The 22,528-nt window shown below is 43.7% G+C and overlaps 1 protein-coding gene across 7 annotated transcripts in view; it reads right to left on the reverse strand.

Moving 5' to 3' along the window:
- The window catches only part of LOC121911964 (transcription factor COE3), an 80,041-nt gene that overhangs the window by 19,914 nt on the left and 37,599 nt on the right, over positions 1-22,528 (reverse strand). For 3 of the 7 annotated variants that reach the window (XM_042433947.1, XM_042433950.1, XM_042433946.1), the window contains 4 exons: positions 9,334-9,415; positions 7,090-7,231; positions 2,304-2,434; positions 1,971-2,097 (listed from right to left, as the gene is read on the reverse strand). In XM_042433947.1, the coding sequence (XP_042289881.1) occupies positions 1,971-2,097; positions 2,304-2,434; positions 7,090-7,231; positions 9,334-9,415 (482 nt within the window). Of the gene's footprint in view, positions 1-1,970; positions 2,098-2,303; positions 2,438-7,089; positions 7,232-9,333; positions 9,416-22,528 lie in introns of all 7 variants that reach the window. The other 4 variants (XM_042433952.1, XM_042433949.1, XM_042433951.1 and 1 more) reach the window with 2 other exon arrangements.

Below are 22,528 nucleotides of genomic sequence, written 5' to 3' on the forward strand. Positions count from 1 at the left end.
ACTCCTCTCAAGCTGTGCTCTCAAGTCACGCTTGAAGCCATATGCTTTGATAACTAGACCTTTGATATGCACATGTTGCTCTCCAATATGACACCAGAACATTTTGCGCCTTTTAGACAGCGCTGTGTCACCGCATGCCCTTTTTCAGCTCATGTAATTTGCTATTGTAACTCGAGGTCACTTCAAATCTATTTGCTTGTGTCGTGCCATTTGTTCAAGTGCTGTAACACTGAAAGAAAAGCTATGGTTTGAAATGAGCCGTTTCACTCTTAAATATCCACTCTCGTGCACTCAATCTATCAGCCTATTCACATTTTAATGTGCGAGAGAAGTAGCTAACATCCTTTTCACCTGGCAATTACTGTACATATGGAATCAGTGATATCTAATTCTAGCGTTATGCATTCTGCTCTCTTTAATTCTCTCTTTCATTCTCTCAAGCATCAACCCTACAATCAGGGTGAGCCACACAGGGAATAGCAGAGCAGAGAAGCCGGACCTGTCTATTGGTGACTTTCTCTTTTAATTCACCGCACTAATCAATTGTACCACCGTTGCCTCCAGGGGTAATTGTATCTTTATACTAACTGGAAGTGAGTAGGAACCCAGGGAAGACAGAGGAAGAATGGAGAGGAAAAAATCAACAAAGATAGAGAGAAGGGGACACGTTTCCCCAGTAAAACCTGATGGTAATCATCCCAATCCGCTTAGCCTCTGTGACTAATGGGGTCTGTTCTTAAGGGACCTGGCACTTTCACCAGGGTGCTATAGAAGCCATTAATGTCTTAACTTATACACCTTCTCAGGGCTGTGCAGTAACACATGTACACACAGACACACACACTCGCGCGCAGACACTTTCTCCGTCTCGCTTGCTCTCACACTCTCACACAAACAGACACAGACACACACTTACGCAGCCACACTACACTCCTGTTTCATTATCCCGGTGCCTTGTTGGCCTCTGCTCCGCTCCTGCTAGGGAGGTTAAATGCAGGAGAGCTGGGCCAGACTGCACGGTTGGAGGAGAAGGGGGACGCATGGCTGGGGGTGGTAGTGTTGGTGGAGGTGGAGGTTTGGGGAGCGAGAGAGGGGGACTTGATGAGAAACAGCTGCCCCAGGATGGAGGGGTCTGGATGGAGAGGGGCGGGAGGGGGGCAGCCCCCACTTTGCAATTCTGCTGTGCTCAAGGCCAGGGCTGTGCTAGAGGCCTGGGGGTGCTGGGGGGAAGTGAGAGTGCTTTGACGCGCCCCTGTTTCATTCTGCCCATCAGAGTTGGAACAGACAGAGGCTTCCAGGTCAGACAGGCTCTGACCTCCGCAACCTCTGTCTCCTCACCAATGATGACAGATAAGACCGCCACTTCCTTCTGTTAGCCAAGATAATCAGATCCCTTACTTATAGTGTGACACACACACCTCTCTCTCGCCTCCTGCACACTTTCTCTCCAATGAATTCATACTGAACACACATGAATGCTTTTACACACACACACACACGCACTCGAGAATAACTTCAGACACACTCATGCACTTAACCTAGATATTGCTTTTCTAATCTGATTCATAAAAAATGAAACCACATTTTGCCTAACAAAATCAGCAAATTAGCAGAAAGCATTATCTGTCTCACAACAGGGCAGATAAAGAGAATTGGCAGAATGAGTTATCCTGACAGCTTGAGTTTAACAGAGCTTGGCAGCGCCCTTGTATGATGGCAGGTCAGACGGGGATCGAGTTGCACTTGTAGGAGCCCGTCCACGAAACACCTTTTCGCTAGCAGTGCAGATCTCACACATTTAACATTCAGCAAGCAAGGCCTTGGTTTATCATGATTAGCGCCTGGACTCAGGGCTGAGGGCTCCATCCAGACAGAGGGAAGAGAGGAAGGGTGGAGGGGGGGGTGGGGGGGGGGGCACAGGAGAAGCCTGTAGAAATAAAAAGAGAGAGGAAGAGAAGGTTTTGACTCACCAGTATAGACAAATCTCCCAGGGGCACCTTTGCAGAACTGCTTGGACTTGTAGGACAGCGTGACTTCCACAACACCGGGGATGTGCCGAGGTGGAGTCTGGACGCGGATGGCGTGGGGAGTTATCAGCTGGATTACAGAGGAAAAAGAAAAGAAATAATGAGCCCTCTGCAATAACAGGCTAGAGTCTGTACTTTTATTACTTCTGGCAAGAAAGTTTGTCTTAACAGTTTTGAATAAAATAGATTTTTCTACATAAAAAGAGCTGGATTCCTAATATTATGACTGAACTTTATTCAAATCTGTAGAGAGAAATGAGAAATTCCGCATCATACCTCACTCCATACGAGCATGGTGCCGAAAACGACTTGTAGGCCATCAAAGAAGTTGTCCCCTATGATGATGACAGTGGCTCCTCCAGTGGTCCATCCCTCACTGGGACTGATAGCCTTAATGCACGGGGTGGCTGCTTATCCAAGACAAAGAGAAGAGCAAATTCAGCACCTAGGCTTCAACAGTCAGGCCCATGTATCTTTCCACACAGACATATTACTGCATCACCTCTACATTCAGCCCTCCATGTCTCTCTCACAAAGACATATCATGGAAATTGCCCCTGGAAAAAAAATGATGGATTTGTCCTTTAAGGCATGAGAATCAAAATCATTTATCAGCGCGCTGGAGTGGTGTAGTTAAGCAGACCCTTCAAATGGTCCACTTCACAAAGGCTAAACGCTGGGCTCGCCAGGAAAATGATTTGATGGAGCAAATTATGTGTCAGGGCAAATGTAGCTATCAGAATTGATTAAGCATGCACCCGCATGTACAGTAAAATTTCAAAGTTGAACACATCTTAAATGAGTCAAGAATACAGGCTGTTAAAGTGGAAATGACAAGCTAAAGCTTTGCTGGTTCATGTTATTTCATTACCTTTGTTCTGCATATGCAGTACAGTGCACACCGTGTGTAGTTTCAGGTTTCATAACGTGAAATGCACTCATGAATTATTCAGATGACGTTTTTTTTTTTTTTTTTTCTTGCTTTTTGTGATCGATTCAATCCATTTCATATTGTTTATTACAATGCTTTTCATCTGGCATGACTTCTGCTACATAGCTCTGCCATTCATCAACAGTCTGGGTTGTTATTATAATCTAATTTGAGTGATCTGGTGCCTCACATTCACTGTCATTTGATGCATTACCTTAATATGGTGTTCAGCACAACACCGTGTTTACAACAGAAATAGCATGACAGCTAGCCATAAAATAGCAATATCAAATTTAATCTATTCCCATCAATATCTTTTAATACACTATGAATTGTGCATGTTTTTTTTCCAGCTGTTCAAAATGTGAGCAACTATTTCAGCAAGTTCCTTTTCCTTTACAGGCTCAGTTCTAAACCTCTATTATCCTTTCCATCCAGTAAGTAAATCACAGTCGGCCATTGTTGTATGGATCACCTCAGACAAGACATCTCCCTTTGTTTGCCTTGCTGTTGGGTCTGTTCAGGTTATGTTTGCTCTCTCTCCCTGCCCATAAAGTGCACACACACACATTGGTACTACAGGGAATCTGACTTTAACAGGCGCTGTTGACTTCATGCTAATCACCTCGTACAGATTTTCATTTGTGAGGCCTGGAGGAGTGACATTTGCTTTCCTTAATTGCGAAGCGGAGCGTCTGAAAGAGGACCAACCCTCTATGGGCATGCTGGGCCCCCTCTAAGGGCCTGACCTTCATCAGTGCGGACGATTACAGCAAATAATTCACCCTTCAAAATTACTGTAAACAAATTGACTTTGGGGATGAGAGAGAGGGGGGCAGGAAAGAGGAGGAGGAAAGGAAAAGGGCCTGATGGTGACGGTGACTATTGGGGGGCAGCTGCAGCCTGAAACCTATGACAGGCATACACAATCATGCACGCACGCACACACACAGAAACACAGACGCACCACCTCGGAAATCCCAGTGCCCCCTCCCACACACAGAAGGACCCATGGAGAGGCAGCGACTGAGGCCCTAAGCCGTCCACCCTTCTGCCTAAAAATTTGCATATGTCTCAATGCACAGACAGAGAGGGGAGCATGTGCTGAATGGGGACCGTGGCGAAGTGGATTACACAGTCAGCGCAGGCTATCTGATGACAGACACGCACAATGCCCCCTCAGCAGATGATAGGCATCATGAGGAGTGGACGGATGAGGATGCAAAGAGCCGGTCTGTCGGTCTGGGTGTTGCATCACTAAGTCTTTGCAAACTTTGCATGTCATGATTTATTTTTGGGGTATTTTATCTTTTTTTTGGGTCTTGAATTCGTTCCCTATCCATTTTGTTTGTGTGCTTGAAATTATTTCAAGATCCCCCCCATGCTCTGAAATGACCCCAGGCAGCTGATTTGTGATCTGTCCTAATCTTTTCTTCTCTGGTTAGTGTTAGCTGTAGAGGACGTCAAAACTGATCGGAGATCTGAGCAGAGGAGGTCCCAGCTCTAGTATTATGACACTCAAACAGGTCTGATGTGGCCCCGCGAAGCCGTCCTTTGTTCTGCCTGCTGAAATGTGTTGTAATTGTGCTGTGGGATGTCCAGATGGTCGGTTGATAGTGCAGCTGATGGGATTATACCTTTTACCTCTCCCTGGGCCATCTGTTCCCTTTGACTCTCTCACTCTCTCTTTCTCTCTCTCTCTGCCTCTCTCTCACTCTCAACCTCTCTCTCTCTCTCTCATACTCTCTCCTTCTCTTTCTCCTTTCCTCCTCTCCTTTTCCCCCCTTCTTTTCTCCCTCTCTTTCTTCCTCTTAGGCCCAGCAGTCTGGATTCACTTGTCTTTATTGCATAAACCCTAACAGCATTACAGCCACTTGGCATGCAAATGAGGCAGGCGATGCAGGCTCTATGCTGAGTCTCCTATATTGTCTGGGGCTCTATAATGGTGGAACTGAGCTAAGGAACGTGTGTGTGTGTGTGTGTGTGTGTGTGTGTGTGTGTGAGTGTGAGAGAGAGAGAGAGTCTGTGTGTGTTGGTGCTGTGCTGTTCATGTGTGTCTGTATGCGTGGGGGTGGTGATGCTGTGTGTGTGAAAGACCCGGCTATTTGTGAGCATGTTTATGCACCTTTGAGCCTGAATCTATACATGTTTGAGTGACAGGCAGCCACAAAGCACATTCGTGTCTGAATGCATAAGCTTGTTGTGTGACAGTACACACAAGTGAACACAAATGTCACATGGTGAAATTCAGTCTGTCATCCACAAGGCTATCCTGCCCCTGCGCCAATAGGGGGCAGCACCTCTTGATCAATGCGAGGCAGCCAGTGCAAGTGCAGTGTGAGCTGGGAGGAAGGATGCCTCACTGTTTCAGCCACACAGTCAGTCACTCAGCCAGCCACATATCTGAGGCTTCTCGCCCAGTGAACTTGCAAGGAAGAATGTGTTGCTAATTTAAAGCACGCTGTCTGTCTGCCTGCTAGTTGTCAGAGCACTATGGAGGACAAGGCTGGAATTACATTTTATGACCGGCTCTCCTTTTCTCATGTGTCACATCTCTGTTTGTTAAAGGTGACTCAAACAAAGCGAGCGATCGTTGTTGATGCATGTTAAATTAGTTTGTTATGGAGCTGAGCCTGGGAGGGGGAGAGAAAAAAAAAATAGATCTCAACTTGTGAGAGCACACGCGGTTAAGCAGAGGGAAGGTATTAAAGTTATTAGACAAAGACATGTTCAACTGGGCGGTTGACAATAGCTTCTTTTCTTGCTTTACGGGGCGTCACTCTGCTGCTTTGAAGAGTGTGGTGAAGAGAGGAAAAAAAGGATGGGTTGGGGTAACCTGTAAAGAACACAAGCACACACACACACACACATGCGCATACATAGACACACACACATATACACAACACAGGGGGTCCCATGGGAGTGGGGGAACATGGAGGCGAGGGCTCAACCTCTTTAATTGCTCTCCTCATTAAGAAACTGGTTGCTAGGCGATCCACACCTATCGTGTCATAAACGTGAAACACACAAACAGAACGTCAGCGAACATAATGACTTTGGTGCTCCGGGCAGGACTTTAATTATTTGATTTTGTTCTCCAGTAGAGGAGTCATTAATAAAGACAAAAACAAATAGATTAGCTTTTTCCCCCACTAGGACTGGAGTGCACTGAGATATATTAATTGTCTAGTCTTTTTTTTTTTTTTTTTTATTAGTCGTTGTTGTATTAAACATTACATTTGCTTTTGGTGATAGAACCATTAATGCCTATTAATGTGTAGAGAAGCTTGTTTTAGTCAGTGGTGTATATAAACTGTTTGCCCAGCCATAATTGGCTCTTGAAATCTGAAGATAAGCAATTTGCACAATTGGCCCAAGTCAGTTCTCTCCTTTTTTTTTTTTTCTTACAAATTTTTCAGCCTTGTGTGCTCCCATCTGCGAGTGGAGGCCACGAGGGTCATAAGGTTATGTTTAGTGCATTTTACTTTTTGAATTTCCCATGGTTTGGTGGTCCCTCTTCTCTCTCTTTTGGCTGAGCAGGCAATCAGTCTATCATATGGAATCAGTTGGAAGAAAAACAGTAAGTTCTGTTTTTCTCATAGGCTGCCCCCCCCTCCCCACCCACCCACCCACCCTCCACACACACACACACACACCATCAACCCCCCCCCCCTCTTCCCTCCCCCTTCTTTTTCTCTTTCTCCTTCCTCCCCCTGTTTCAGCTCTCTCACAGCTAAAATCTGCAGAACCCAATGACAGGAAATTGACCTCACAGCCAAATTCTTACGCAATTTGATCATGTTTCACATAGGCTTTTAGGACAAATGTAGGTGCATTAGGAGACTGGAAGCAGTATAACATTTTTTAATCATGAATAAGACTGAGTATGACCATCATCTTTCGTGGTATCAAAATGACAAATACATACTATTTCCAGTCAAGAAACATTAATAGGTGTGGGGGAGGCAAAAAAGCAACTCAAAAAAGTAAAAATGAAAGTGATGAAGAAATAAAAGATTCTAAGGAACTAGAGGCAACTAGGTCTGTGATTTGTAAGATGAGAGGATGTCTGAAAGAAAACTAAAAGGAAAAAAAAGCGTAGCAAATTATAAGATGTAAAAATGTGCCTACCATTCTCCAGATAAGGAGGCGTACCTTCTGAAGGGTCGAGTCTGCGAGCCCTTCGCCCATGCTTGGAATTGTTGTGTACAAACATGTTGTCAGAGACGGCCAAGACATGGCCATCCACATTGACGGTCGTCGATACGACAACCTGCAACAGGAATGAAGGTTGAACATGTGATTAAGCTTTTTGTTAGGGTAAAAATAAAGACTGAAAAAATATGCTTTTACTGACATTATTGCTGACGTTGTTGGGAGTATAGGCGATTCACATTTCTGCTGTGTCCAGGTACATGCTTGTGTGTGCTATTGATTACTATTGTCAAACCATTTCAAGCGGCTGCTCTCTTTGGACATATCACATTACAGTTATGCTGCTTCTCAGCCATTTTGTTCTTGCTTTTTAGTGTCTTGCATTTGTGTAGAGCTAATTGACTTTTCAATCACTAAAATACCATTTCCGTTTACCCACTCTACCAACTGTCATCATAGCTGAAGCTCAGAATTATTGATCAGCTTGTCCATCTATTTGAGGATGGAAGGCCTCCCTTTTAAAATATTACTGGAGTCATTAGCAGCTGAACCGTACTCCATCCCATCACTCAACAAACATTTTACTAGGATCAGATTCCAAGCCACACTCCATATTTCATAATGCTTATTTTTGTTGTTGTTTTTTGGCTACCACATCTCCAAACAGTGAGCCGCATGTGAATGGCCAAAGTGTTTCTGAGCCGGAAACAGAGAGCCCCTCTCAGGTTTGCTTCGCCGGTAAGTGACCTCGCTGTAGCAGTGGAATTTAGGGGGGGCGCTTTTTTTGGTTGGTTTTTGGAAGGGTGGGGGTGTAGGGGGAGGAGGGAAGAGAAGGGGAAGTGAAAGAGCTCCATTCTTGTGAGCAGGTTCAGAGCTGGGCCAAGCTGAGGATGATGGATTGGGCCCTCTCTGGCCTCCAGCTGGTTTTTGGGGGTAATAAGTGGAGTGGAAGGCATGCAGAATACACAACTTTGGCCAGAGAAACACCTATGGTGGAGCATCTGGGAAATCTATTTGGGGAAAAATGGCATACTAAATGTTGGACTGAGGACAAGGGATGATCACTAACAAAAAAAAAGTCTCTAAATCTTGTTGTTTTTTTTATGTAATGCATACATTTTAGTTTCACAAAAAGAATGATGCAGCAACTTAGTTTTTGCATTCCTTCTGACACACAAAAGTGAGAGGAGAAAGCCCTTGGTGGCTGTCATGCATCAGTCCACATTCACCCTAAGGGGAAGATTTGAGGAGGCAGGGGAGGTCTGGTGGTGGTGACATCAGGAGGGGACACCTTGTCTTGTCTGTTTCATGTCTGGGCTTCCTCCTAGAGGATTCTGGCCTGTGTGTCTATCACAGAGCAGCGCTGTCAGTGACAGACGCCCTCCTGTAGTTTGTCGTTATCCTGATAGGACAAATCACACTAAAGTCTCACTCTCTCACCTTGACCTAGTGGGCTGCTTGTGGTGAAAATGTCTGGGTAGGATGGATGGATAGTTGGATAAATGGATCAGCGGGGAGGTCGATAATTTCAAGGCTCAACTACTTGACACATTAGAAGCGAGAGGGTTAAAGAAGCAGTAAAAGTGCTCAGTGGTCGTGTCCTTTTGGTGTAAATCACAGCATTTTGTCAAGCTACAATAATGATGGTTTTCAGATGGCTTAAAGTGGTTTTCATTGGCTATGCAGAGAACTGTATATGTGTAACTTTAAGTACATGCATATGTGAGTAAGACTGAGCGAGGCATATACAGAAAGCAAATATATGCGCTCCCAGCCTGTATGTGCATACATCCATATGTGTGTACGTCTGCGTGCTTGCGCATATGTGTGTATAAGAAGGTATGCGTTTCCGCTGCCAGACAGATCCTGAGTTAACACTGTTGTTACATGTGGTTGGAACGTCCTCCCCTCTGCGCTGAGGCTCAGAAAGCTGTCAGGAACACAATTGATGACACTCTTAAATCCTATATCCTTATTTGTGTCAGATGGTATTCCCTAATAAATATTCCGTCCAGAGCACACAGGACACAAAATCCCCCACTCTCTTTTTCCCTGGTTTTTGCCTCCTCCAGTGCCAATAATAGAATCGCATTCATATGTGAATGTGTGTTGATGCATTTGTACACCTGTGTGCGTGTGTGAGAGACAAAGAGAGAGGCAGACAGTGAGAGACAGAAATAGACAGAACATATGTGTGATAGACAGATAGATTTCAGTTACCTGGAATCTGCGCATGTCTCGTGGATTCCCTGCATTCTTCAGACAGTTCTGATTGCACTTGAGAAAGAACTTTAAGAAGAATCTGAAAGAGAGCACAAAACAAAAAAGGGAAAACTATGAATTATATCTTTTAGGCTAAATTCTTAAATAGCAAAGTCATAGAATATTTAAATAAGAATCCTCAAACACGTCCGACCCGTTCATTCACAAACATGACGCTACACTGTTTCAGTTTGGGAAGTTTGGGCAGTATTTATTATTCCCTCAAAATCAAGACCATCAGTCTCTTTTTCATCTCATCCCCTCACCTGAGTTCATGGGTCTTTCCAAACACCCATCTGCCACTAACATACAGGAAGTCACTTGATATTCCACCCACCTCTTTAATCCCAGGACACCCCCTGTGCAATTAAAGTTCTCCTGTTCAATAGGGAAGCAAATGAGGCCCACCTGTGACCAGGTCTTGTTTGAAGAGCATCAGGGATAAAGGACCTAACAAGGTGAGAGCGCGCCACAAAACTTATAGTCCTGTCAGGCAATTAGGCGGACACTCCTGGGACCACCGTATGCCACACACACAGACACACGCATAACGCATACACACACCCATGCACTTGTGGGTGGGTGAGGCAATTATGCCACAAATTACAACCTGGCTAATCGTCTCTGAACAAATGTCACGTCTGAGTGAGATCTGGGCTTGGTTAGTTTGTAAGCTGCCTTCCTCTGCCGCTTTCTCACGGGTCTCCCAGAATTTATCGATAAAGCCTCGTATTGACAGCTGTATTTCAGAAGTGGCCTCACAGATATAAAACAGTTAAAGAGGGGTATATTAACAACAAGGCCGACAAGAATGTAGCCTATTGTGTAAAATCTTACACAAACACACTGAATAAACAATGAAATTGACTTGTTGTTTTTGCAAATTCTCCCCACAGAATCATGACTGATTGTGCCTTTGCCTTCTCCGATTCATTATAAATAGTGCGCTGTGATGTTTATTTTTCATCACATTGCACTAGCATTACTATATATGCAATAGTGTGGTTTCTATTGTAATACTAACTTGGCTCGCAGAATCACAGCAGCTCATTGGATTACCATAGATTGCACCATAGATTGCATGGCCATTTCATTCAGCTAAATACAGTGGCTTGTGTGGCCTGTGAGGACGCTTTCACAACACTTAAGACTTTGCGTTCGCCCAGTGGGATCCCGGCCAGGCCATAAATCAGAGTCTGAAATGACCCTTCTAACCCTAGCCACATTAACACATGCACTGGTCATTTAGAAGCGTTCTTCGATAGACTCCTATACCTAGGGCTTCACTGAGGGCCCAGGAGGGAGAGGAGAGGTGAGAAAATATTTTCACTCCACATCCAAGTAGCTTTGGCTTGGACATCAATAAAAGACGTTTTAACCCATGCCAGAATGCTGATTGCCTGTCGGTGTGTGGTGAGGCCATAAAAAACCTGACTTGTCATTAGTGCATTTCGCTTGATTGTGTTCACTGTGTTTTCGGGTTGCATCTGTTGGCTGATCATCAAAATGACCATTATGTACTCTAATTCCCTGACCCTGTTTTTATTTCCCCAAAGAGTCATAATGTAGAGCAGCAGACATCTGCGGAAAGCAGACCTGAAATACGACTTTTATTTGTCTGTCGCCTCTCATACAGATTGGGTAAGGCCAGTGTGTGTGTGTGTGTGTTTGTGTGGGTGTGTGTGTGTGTGTGTGCGTGCGTGTGCACATCTACACGCGTATGTGTGTGTGAGCATGTGCATGTACATGCATCAGCCGTTGGTAGACAATTTATGTCAGTGCAAGAGATAGAATACATTTGCCAGGCAATACACTGACTTCATAAAAGAAACGCATTACTTTCAGAGTTAGTCTTGTCTCTTCTCTTGGATACTTTAATGCTTTTACATACTGTTTCCACTACAGCGAAACCAAAAGTTAAGAAACAATAAACACAAGAAATTGAGTGCCCACGCTATCATAAAGTAGCTCTTTATGTTTACTGTTATGAAGGCAATTAAGCACAATTTCTCTGCTAAAAAGATAAGCTTAATTTTCATAGTCCACAGAAGTGGCGGTACGATAGCATCCATTACATTTGAGTTGGTTAAGATTCTCCATGAGCACAGCGCAAATTGGTCCTTGGTGAAAAGGAGAGCAATTAAGACAAGGCCCCTCTCTCTCTCTTTTACTTCTTAAATATCTACAGAAGTTTGTGCTGGTGTTTTGGCACGCACGGAGACAAAAGGAGGTTGTTTAATTGTTTTTTAATGGGATATCAAGTCGTCGCTGCCATTAGATGTTGGCAATGGAGGGCAAAGGGGGATAGAGAGAAAGAATGAACTGCAATTAGGTTTGATTAAAGCTATCCTTCTCAATAATCAGCTGTTCTGACAGGACAGGGGGACCCTGGTGGCCGCTGAGATGGAGGAAGGTGTTGAGTGATATTAAGGCCAATGAAGGGGATATTAACATGGCTAATTAAAGCTCTTCCAAAGCCGGGAGAGGAGGCTCTCAGTGGACCACACTGGATGAAATAATCGGCCAAGGCAGCTATCAGTTGGAGGAGAGAGAGAAAGGGAGTGCGGGAAGGGGTGGGGTGTAGTCCATCTGAGGGAAGGGGGGCGGGAGGGGAGGTAGAGGGAGGGATAGTGGGATAGTGGGAGGCGTAAAGGAAAACTATGAAGTGTGAAGAAAGACAAAGAGGAAGACATCGACAGGCATATAGAGAAAGACTTTCAGGGCAGCCACGGAAGCTCATTTTGACATCAACCCTTTCTGTGTGCGTGCCCGAAGTCTGCCAGTATAACTAAGACCTGACATCAGCTTTTATCTCTGACAGCTAGTCATACAGGTCCACAAATCAACGTTAAAACAATCCTGCTCATGACTTGGTCTAAGGCAATTAATACGATTCTCCTGTAGTACCTCCATGCTCGCCCACTGCCGAAGCTACTAATCATGCCATAATGATTTCTCTCCCTCTGGTCAAAGGGGAAATAGATTGTCTCTTTAGTAATGCAGCAGGCTCTGCGCCTTCCACTCCCTGGCTTCACAGACCCGGTAATTGAGGAGAAAAAGGCCGACTTTGGCACTTTGACTGATTTGAGGGCTGCTAGACCCTCTTATCTTTACTCTGATCATTTTAGGCTGACACTCAAAGGAAGACCCGTCGCCCTAATTCTAGCTCACCCTCTACCATCATCAAACAGAGGGGGAATAGAGAAAAAAAAGAAGAGAGAGGGAAAAAAACAAACAGGCGAGGTGAGGAAGGCCTTCTCTCATTTAAATGGCAAACTTAATTGCCGGGTTGATGTCATTCATGCATAAATGTCCATCCCTTTGATTTGAGTGAAGAGGGCAAATAAGGATAATGTTGTATTATTAAGAAGGCTCCATCGTCAGAGGAGGCTAGCTGTACTGTCAATTTCATTCATCTTTTTAACCATTCATTCTCAGATTTTTATTATATTTAATGACTTGTAAAAAATTAAAAGTTCAGTCAGAGCTATTTGAAATTATTTTCACTCACAGATCTCTTGAATTACATACTTGACAGATTATTTTTTTCCATCGAATCGTACACCTTGTTCTTATTGTACAAAAGAGCTCCCCCGTATTTGTTTAGGCCGTTACACAATACACTGACAGATGGCCATAGTATCTGTAAGAGTCAGGTATTGACAACTCTAAGCTCCTGATTGGTGCCCCGGCACTAATGACTAGCATGCAGTGTCCACAGCCGGCAGCCATGACAGTGAGGTCATCCGTTGCAGGGCGGTGAGTATCGATCACCACCCAGCTCCAGCCCATCAGGCCCCAGCTGCCTCCCAGACTCAATGGGCCCCTGTTACAGGAGCCCTGTAAGAAACGGCTCCCAACACCAGACTACAATCTGCTGACACCAGATCTCTACGCTGAGATAGTAGTACACGGGTCAATAGCGTATCGGATTTCCAAAACGCCAGGGTCTTAATGTCAAGCCTCCTGCCTTCCCTACCTACTGCTCCAGTTATTAGGCACTCCACTGAACTGCATTCAGATCCCTGTTGTGACAAGGCGGAGCAAGTAAAACAAGAAATAGAGACACTTATAGATCTTAATCTTCCCGAACACTTATTTATGCAACTGAGTGGGCTTGATATATATGCCTGTTAAGTCCCTGGGAGGCCGAGCAGAGCTGCATGGCCATTTCTGTCGTATTCTGGTTCGCCGCTGTCTTCTCTCGTCAAGCAGAGCTGTTTTTCTCGCCTTAGCCGAAGTAAACCACAGCACATTAACAATATTTGCTCTACCCCTGTACAAGCGCCAAGGGACCAGACCCACAGATCCTATCACTTCTTTATCAGGGAACAAGTGCCTCACTATCCAACCTTATTGGGTTTGGGAGATTAACCCTTTCCACTCACGGGCTCTGCCCATCTCCTCCGAGAGCAGCAAGGCAGATGTCACTGTGATTATTATTGTTCAACATCAAATATCCCAACTACATGTCTCGCAGAATTTATTGGATATTTCCAAGGCCTTTTTTTTTTTTCGTTTGTTTTTATTTCTTTATTTTTTTTTACAGCTGCTATTGTCAGTTCATTTTGTTGTTTTATATTTCATATTTTTGTTAGCTGTGTGTGTATTGCGGGAGTGTCACAAATAATATATGTGCTTCCTCTGCACCCTAAGATGTAGCTGTGTCCCTCCATTCATCCCTCTTTACCCTCTCCTCCACCATCCCCCTTTCTCTCTAATGGGCAGAGTGGCATTGACATTATTTCACTTGAGGATCCCTCACTCTGTCAATCCCTCTTCATTTACTCCATGGCTACAGGACTCATTATGGTATCTCTTCCTCCTTCTCCTTCTCCCGTACTCTCACTCATTCTCCTCACCTCCTGTCTCGCTCACTCGCTCTCACTCTCTCTCTCTCTCTCTCTCTCTCTCTTTCTCTCTCTCTCTCCGGACACTGTTAGTTTCTTACTTAAGAGAATCGCTCGTCTTCACAAATGGTTGCACGTCAAACCCACTCCTAGCTAGCCCCCACTGATTCCCTTCAGGCTTTGGCACAGGTTTACTGTAACAGATTAGACGAAGACTCGCAGCTCCTGCTAACTATCCATCACTTGCTAACAGTGGACTAAGGCTGTGTGCTTTATGCAGCTTTTAGCTCCAGCCCGCCACATACTGCATGTTTAGCCCCAAGCTCTCTCTCTGCCTCTACCATCCCCTCACATCAAGATACTGCTGAGGCTGTGTACTGTTGCACGCTGTTCTTTGTTTTACTCTGAATATGGCTTTTCTCTACCAGGACTTTGAACACAATATAATAAGACACAAAACATAAATAATTCTGCGTTGTTTTGTCTTCTGCAGCCCTGTTGTAAAAATGAATCAAACACTGGTTGCCGCTGTAGAGCCAACATCATCTACATCCGAACTGGAATTCATAAATATTATTGAATCATCACTGGCACCGTAAAAACCGTATGATGATGATTACCGATAATGACTAAGACTGACTTAACAATGTCGGTCATGAGGGTGCTGACATTACAGAAACAATCACGTACGTCAACAATACAGTTCTCAGGAATATTTATTCTGTTCACCAGCTGGACGGCTGAGATGTATCTCCAGGTTATTTTTGCACAGGAGGAGAAATATGGTGCTTTGATTACTGGTCAGCATTGGAGCTCGGGGCCTTGAGGAAATACCAGTCAGCACCTCCCTGCACTAGTGAGATGGAAGATAAGCATATGTTGGAGTAACTGGCCTGGGTGAATAGTAGTATTTAGGGTGTTGGACGTGGGGTCCTGGAAGGCCCCAGAGCTGGTCTACAATGAGAGCCATACACTGCCGTCTCTCCTGTGGCACCTTGGAGTGATCAGACCCAGGCAAGACGCAGAGGAACGCAGCTGTACAGGGAAGACCAGCAGGGGGGCTTTGACCGTTTACCGACAGCCATGCTAGATCCAGAGGGACGGTGGGGGCTTATTTGCATGCGTGTGTGTATGTGTGTGTGTGTGTGTGTGTGTGTGTGTGTGTGCCACATATAGGTCTGTGAGTCAGTGGTTTTGCTGTCTGTCCATGCATGCTGAAATGCATGCGAGTGTATTTCTACATCATATTATTACTAATGTATAATACATACATCTAAAGTGGCTGTCAGGACTGGTCAGTCATCATAAAACATGAGGCAGCCACTCTGACATCGCCACCACATTAACGCGTTCTCAGAAGAAGAAAAAAAACACCCACTGTGGACTGTCATGTAGGCAGGGGGGATAGAGACAGAAAGACAGAGAGCAGGTCGGTGCTTAAAGCTAACAGGTAACCTTTCTGTGCACCTAGGACAAAGGCAGGGGGAAAAAGAAAATGTCAAATTAAGAGAGGCCAGGCAGAGAGACGTGGCTGCCATATTTGTGTGAAAGCCCAGTGCTGTTGGCAGCAGAGATGGCTGCTTTCTGATTCATCTGGGGCCGTATGGCAAAGCTTTGTCAGTCTGTGCGAGGTATAAATAATTCAGGGTGAGAGATGGCAATTACAGGGCCCTGCACAACCAAAATGAATATTTTATAAGGACTAAAACTGCCCTGGAATGAATCACACACATGGAGTCACACACACATACACACTAACACACACACACACATGCACACACGAGCATAAGTGAATGTGTGCACACACACACACGTAGCACACATGCACCCAAACACACACACAAAGGTAGCACATGAACCCTTTGCATAGCTGTTGTATTGTTGACAATATAACTATTATATTATATAAACCCCTGCATTGTAGGTTAATAATTTTTAATATGCTTGCACATGTGATTTCTTACAATATTTGGTTAAGGGTGTAAGAGTGTGTTAGATGTGTTGTTATTTTGTTCAGTTTTGTTTGTCTGTTGTGAAGAAAATGTATTTACCACCACCAACAAATAGACCTGCTTTTTATTTCAGTAAACCATCTTTTAGCCTTCACGAAGTTCATTTGCAACAAATGAAAGCAAAAAGTGTTGCCAATATGTAGTAAAGATCTACACAAAAAGCAGTCTCCTGAGAGCCAGAGCCTTTACTTTTGACCCTGTAAATATGGTCTTTGTGTGTGAGCAAGAGGGGGGGAGCAAAATGCTAATGGGAAAAGATTAAACCCAAAAGCCGCCTGGAGCATTTACCTCTAAAGGGTTTTGTCTGTCAGGTTTCCTGCAAAACTCTGTCTTTATAATTCTGAGACAAAAAATAACATTGTTCACTAGTCCTGAGGAGCGCAGTGGCTTGGTTGAATGGCCATTGTGTGGGCCTAGCTAATGATACCTTAGCTTTTGTGAGAGGGAGGCCAGGTAGGTCTGTGACATCAGCGCCACACAAGTGCTTCTCTGTGCGGATGTTTAGGGAAGGATTTCGTCTGTGGTGGGAAAAGGGTATAGAGAATAAACAGGAGCTGTTTTTGTACCCCTCTAACTAAGACAGGGGTATCCTGAGTTTTAAAAAAAAATGCACTTAAAAAAACTAATTTTACTTTATTTTAAATCATTACCATTACTTTTATTTATTTATGTGAATATAACACATCAATTTCTGGAAGAATTCTGCTTCAGCAGAGAATGATGTAATTCCAGGAGTGTCTTTTTTTTTTTTTTTTCTCCCTTTTTTATTTCAGCGGGAGTGTGGGCGTTTTATTTGTCAGTCCAAAGGGAAGATGGCAACCCTCTGAGGGAGGAGAGACCCCAAGCATGAAGACACAGATCGCATGTGTTGTAAAAAGTGACAGCGAGGCAAATGCTAAGAGAAAGCTGCTTCCTTACCGAACCGCACACTGTTAGCGATATAGCTAGCTGTTGTGAAGGCAGCTGACAAACCCATAGCGTGGCATGTCTCGCCCCGTTTGTGAGTTTTCAAAGAGTGTGATTTGCAAATAACATGAGTCTCTGGGCATAGACTGGGCATGTAAGTACGGTGAATAAAGCCCCCCTGCTCTGCTGAGGGAACCCCTTACTTGTCAGCTCAGTTCTTTGTCAGGAACCTGACAGATAAATAGACAGTGTTTTGCCGCTCACTCCTCCTGCCTTATGTACACAGAGGCGTGTGTCTGCTTCCACATACAGGTTGACTTGCTTTAGGGGAGGAAATTGTTGAAAGACACCCCACCGCTTCTCAGGGCAATGACTGAAAATATTGTGGGCCACTTCAGACAGCCTCAAACAACAAACAATGGGGGTTGATGTGTAACCAGATAAAACACAGATCGAATAGCTGGGTCTAAGCATCACTACAGGGCTTATTTTTCATGCAAATTACTACTAATGAGCTTCCTGAAATCTGACTAATTATATCAAAGTGATTTCTTTAATTAGTTTGTAATAATTCCTCGCATAAACATCATAGTAAACAGATTAAGCTATATAAAAATATCAATTTGTCACACTTTATATGAGATGCTGTGCAGTTGACGCTAATCTTGCTACTCCAAAATGCCAGAGCAAACATTTATTAAAGAATTAAATATGTACTTAGAGAATGTTTGGTAACATTAAGGAGGCATATCTTTTGCAAATTTGTCATGGTTTCTCCACAATGATCTCTCTAACATATAAGGGGGAAGCCTTAGAATGAATTAGAAAATATTATGAAATTAATAACTTACATATACGGAACCGGTGATAAAGAGTCATCTTAATAATACATTTCTATAATATAAAATAATATATAAAATTCTATAATTAAAAGTCATAAAATATTGTGTGAATATCTTACTAAAACTGAGCTAATATTATTGTAATCCGACATCAGAGATTACACCTCTGAGTGACAGGAAATACTACATGTCAAATCCAAATACCTATTTGAAAAATAACAGACGACTTCAGAGAAGATAAGAAATTGCATTTATCTACCACTTTGCACCTCTTGTTAATCTAACAACATTCCTCAAACCCCTATAGAGTAAAAATATCTTATATACTACCAGTCACATGAGAACTCATACGACTACCGATCTTTCTGATACCCTCAATCTGCACTGAGATGGATTAAACATTCAATTTGTTACTCGCCAGACCACCACCTAGGTTCACCACTTACCATACAAATGGAAAACACGCTAGTAATCTATTAGCCTGCCTGGCCTGACACTGTATTATGTTGTATTTGTATTATATTTACTTCAGGGAAATTACGATTCAAGTCATATTTATCTTCATGTGGAAATGTGTGTCTAAATGGAAATCACCTATAGTGCGAGGGTGGATGCAGAGCAATACTAATGTGATCCATGAACCGTGCGATTTAGTCACCCTCTATGGATGCACTATGGGCTGATTCTACATATCAAACATGCTTCCCCCCTGTTAAAGCCCATACCCAGAGCCCCCGATGCTGTTTGATAATTATTACGCTTACATTACAACACAAGACCTTGCCTGTGGAGCTGGAAGAGCCGCCCCCTTCCCCTTCAACACACACACACACACACACACACACACACACACGCACATGCATGCACGCACACTCTTTGTCATATACAGTAGTAAACAGCTTCCCAGTAAGCTGTTTGCACTTCACTGCCCGCTCTAGGAAATAAAAACAAAGAGCAAATTGGGGGTTTGGCGTCTCAGTGAATAAATAAGGTTGTTTTACTCACAGAATCCATTACCTTTTAAAACATGTGCCTAATGCGTTGAGCCTTTTCATTTTACAAACAAAGCCTAAATTAGGAATTAAATACATTCGTATTTAGATAACGGCATTAGCTGTATGACATCAATGTGAAAAAGTTGGACGCCATCCATATCATTCCCATGCTTCCATTGTTACGTTAAATTGCAATATTAATCCTGGCTCAAACCAAGGTACTGTAGCTTTTATGCAGTACACTTGAATTATGCTATTGAAGTAATTGATAGTGATTCAGCCATTGAAGGTACTAATCCCATGATTCAGTTCATCTCTCTCAGTGCCATTTACCTCCAGATGTTTAGAGTTTGGGGTAATCAATAAAGAGGGAATAAAGATTGGCATTCACAATACTCCCCTTGACAAGCTCCAGCCGAATGTTTGTCAAGCAAATTAAACACACTTAGACTTTTCACCTGCTCCTACAACGACACCACATATGGCCGTGAAGTTAAAAATAAGAAACTGTGCATACATTACCATGCATAATGCACAACTCCCTCCATTTAATATGCAAATTTTGTAAAATATTACTGAATACCTTCTGTTCAGAATGAATAAATTTGAATTGCAATTAGAATAATCTTGTATAATTAATGAAAACTGTCAATTTTGGTTCCGAAGTAATTTGATTAGCATGTTGATAGGACACTTATCAAGTTCAGTAAACTGTTAGATTAAGAAGATGAAAAAAAAAGATTCTAAGGATATTTTTCTCAACGGCTCTGACATTTTCCCTTGGCATTGTAAACAAAGACAGTAGCTGGCAAACTTCCTGAATCGAGGGGCGAGGAAGGGAGGGTGGAGAAACAGAAAAAGAGAAATAGAGACGAGGACAGAGATAGAGAGCCTCTTGAGATAATCTGTGAATCTCAGTCCACAGATGAAAAGGAGTCTATCGTCAAGGCTCCTGAGTGAGCTACTCATCTCTGCCCTCTGCTCTCCAGCTAAGCCCAAGTTTATGGGATTTATCTCATGGACCATTTGTAGTTTTCACATCACATGATGAGTTAAAAACAGCACACAGCTTTTCTAAATGTTTCGAGGCTATAAATGTAGAGTTCTCAGCTAAAACCCACAGACAACTGATCCCAGTCTGCAATTCATCTGAGAGTAGCTATCTATTAACGATCAACAAATTGATGTACGCCATTGTTGTATTGTATAAAACAGAACCATCTGTACTGTCTACAGATGAACAGAGCTAGTGACCTCCTTTTCCCCTCTCTTTCTCTGCTCATTAGCTATCCTGAACCTCTTTCTCTCCTGCTTTCAGTTTTCAAACCCCCAAATGAGACCTAAATCGCTTGCAATACAGGTTAGCTTGAGGAAGGGGGGGGCAAACATCTGTCGCGCTAGGTACCCGCACGCAGCTCGGGGTATCTCCTGCGAGGAACTTTGGGGATGTTTAATTCATAAACGCTGTCATCCATGTAAACCTCCTGATTTCATAATGACTAACTCTTGGTGGTTTAATTAATTTAATAATGCCTTTCAGAAGCCATAAATGAAAGGGTCTCTGAAGTGGTGCATTAATTAGCCAGCGCCGATGCTAGCCCTGTCAGACTGGTGGCTGTCAAAAGCAGGGCAAAGCGGAGGATGGGCACAACTGACATCCTGAGGTCAGAGGTCATGCCAATCATGCTCCTCACCACCACTTAATGAGTCATAATTTGTGTCTAGTATACACATGTATTAGGGTCAACCTGTGGTCATGTCCATAATTCTCTCACCTCGCTAGACTACATGAAAATAACTGGCGGGGCAGCAAGGTAGTTACATTCTCAGTAATAAGCTGTGGCATGGCCACATTATGTTGCTACTTGTATTTACATGGCAACCCCCTCTGAAAGTGCAATCTCTCAGTGCTTTGCCTTTACCTTACATAAGGTTGATGTTGTTACTGTCGCATATCTTTTGCTTTAATTATAATGTTATGGCTTACTTGCTCACAAGGTTATAACATAGAATAAATCAAACTTCATTAAAAGTCTCAGCAACTCAACGCATGAGCACACAAAATCATCACAGAACCAACCAGATTATATTCCAAACTAACTCCATGCATCTCATAAGGAGGTTGTTTTCCTTTTTCATATTTCATAAATATGAACCAGGGAGGTTTGTGTCTGTGCCTGTCCATTTATTACCATAAAAATCAGCTGACTGAAGTATCTCACTATCTGTGGAGGCAATTAACTGTTTTGAGAGAATGCGTAATACGGGACTTTGTAATGGTATCATTTGGAGTCAAGGCACAGATGCGCCGTGCGGAGCCATACTGTAATTAGAGAGAAACGCTGTACAGGTTTTCCACTAATTAGCAAATTATGCTGAAAATAGCATCAAGCTAATTAACAGTTATTATGGCATTTTTGAAAGTATGACTTTAATTAGCAAAGTCCTGACGCAGGCAATTTCAAACTCGTCTCCGAGAAGATGAGGAAGAAAAGAAAAAAAAAAACACGGGGCATGATCAAGAAGATACTCAGATTATTATGATGCCGTCAAAAACTAAAGGAAGGGGGGAAAAAAACAGGAGGGGAAAAAGAGAGACTGAGTGAGTGAGTGAGGGAGGGAAGGGAGGAGGAGGAAGAGGAGGAGGAGGGCCGGGGAGGGGAGGGGGGTAAAGCTTTTGTGTGTTGTGTCTGAATCTCCATCCAAATGAGGGGACATGTGTGCTGTGCCACGTTGCCAAGAGGAGCCCTGAGCCGTGTGCCCAGTGTCAGGTGGCAGCAGCTCACCCCTCAGCTACCAGGCGAAGACGAGAGTGAGCTCAGCTGGTGCCCACAGCCACTCACTTATTCTACTCCGCTGCACATTAAAGGAGCCCTCGAGTGGAGCCAAGCAACGCCAGCCAGCCAACCAGACAACAACACTCCACCTCCTCCTCATTTCCAACAGTTCCTCTTAGCACTTCCAGGGACCTAATGATGGACCTTGGACCAAATGATGGTCATGACAGCAGATAAACCTGCATCCTTTCAGTTTAAGAAAGAAAACATCTTCTTAGTTGTTTTGGAAATGCTTTGTGGAATGATTTGTGTTTGGAGAAATGCCATTCATTAACATCACAATTGTTGATACAATGTACAAAAATGAGTATTTGTGGAGGTGTTTCGTGGAAAATGTGTTTTTTAAAGGCACCTGTGCAGAAGCTTTTGAAAGGAGGAAGTGTCACCAATGGAAGTGGGAAAAAAGAGGGAAAGAGGAGTGGAAGAGATGGAGGAAGAGAGGAGAGAAGGAGAGGGGTGGACTGAAGGGTCTTTGAAGGCCCAGTGTGTGAGAGAGAACAGAAGTGTGCCTAGCCCCAGGCAGCCTACGGCTCAGGCCCATTAGCTAGACTGACCTTGCCCGCGCCTTTGTCTTTGTGCTCTCCTCCCGCTGCTTCCCCTTCTCAAGCATTCCCTTTTTGTTGTCTCCGAGCGAGATTGGGAAGGGGGCCATATCTTTCAGCTTTCTAAACCTCCCAACCCCCCATCTACCACTCCCGCACCCCCCCCCCC

This window comes from Thunnus maccoyii, chromosome 14 (assembly GCF_910596095.1).
Source record: "Thunnus maccoyii chromosome 14, fThuMac1.1, whole genome shotgun sequence".
Taxonomy (NCBI): domain Eukaryota; kingdom Metazoa; phylum Chordata; class Actinopteri; order Scombriformes; family Scombridae; genus Thunnus; species Thunnus maccoyii.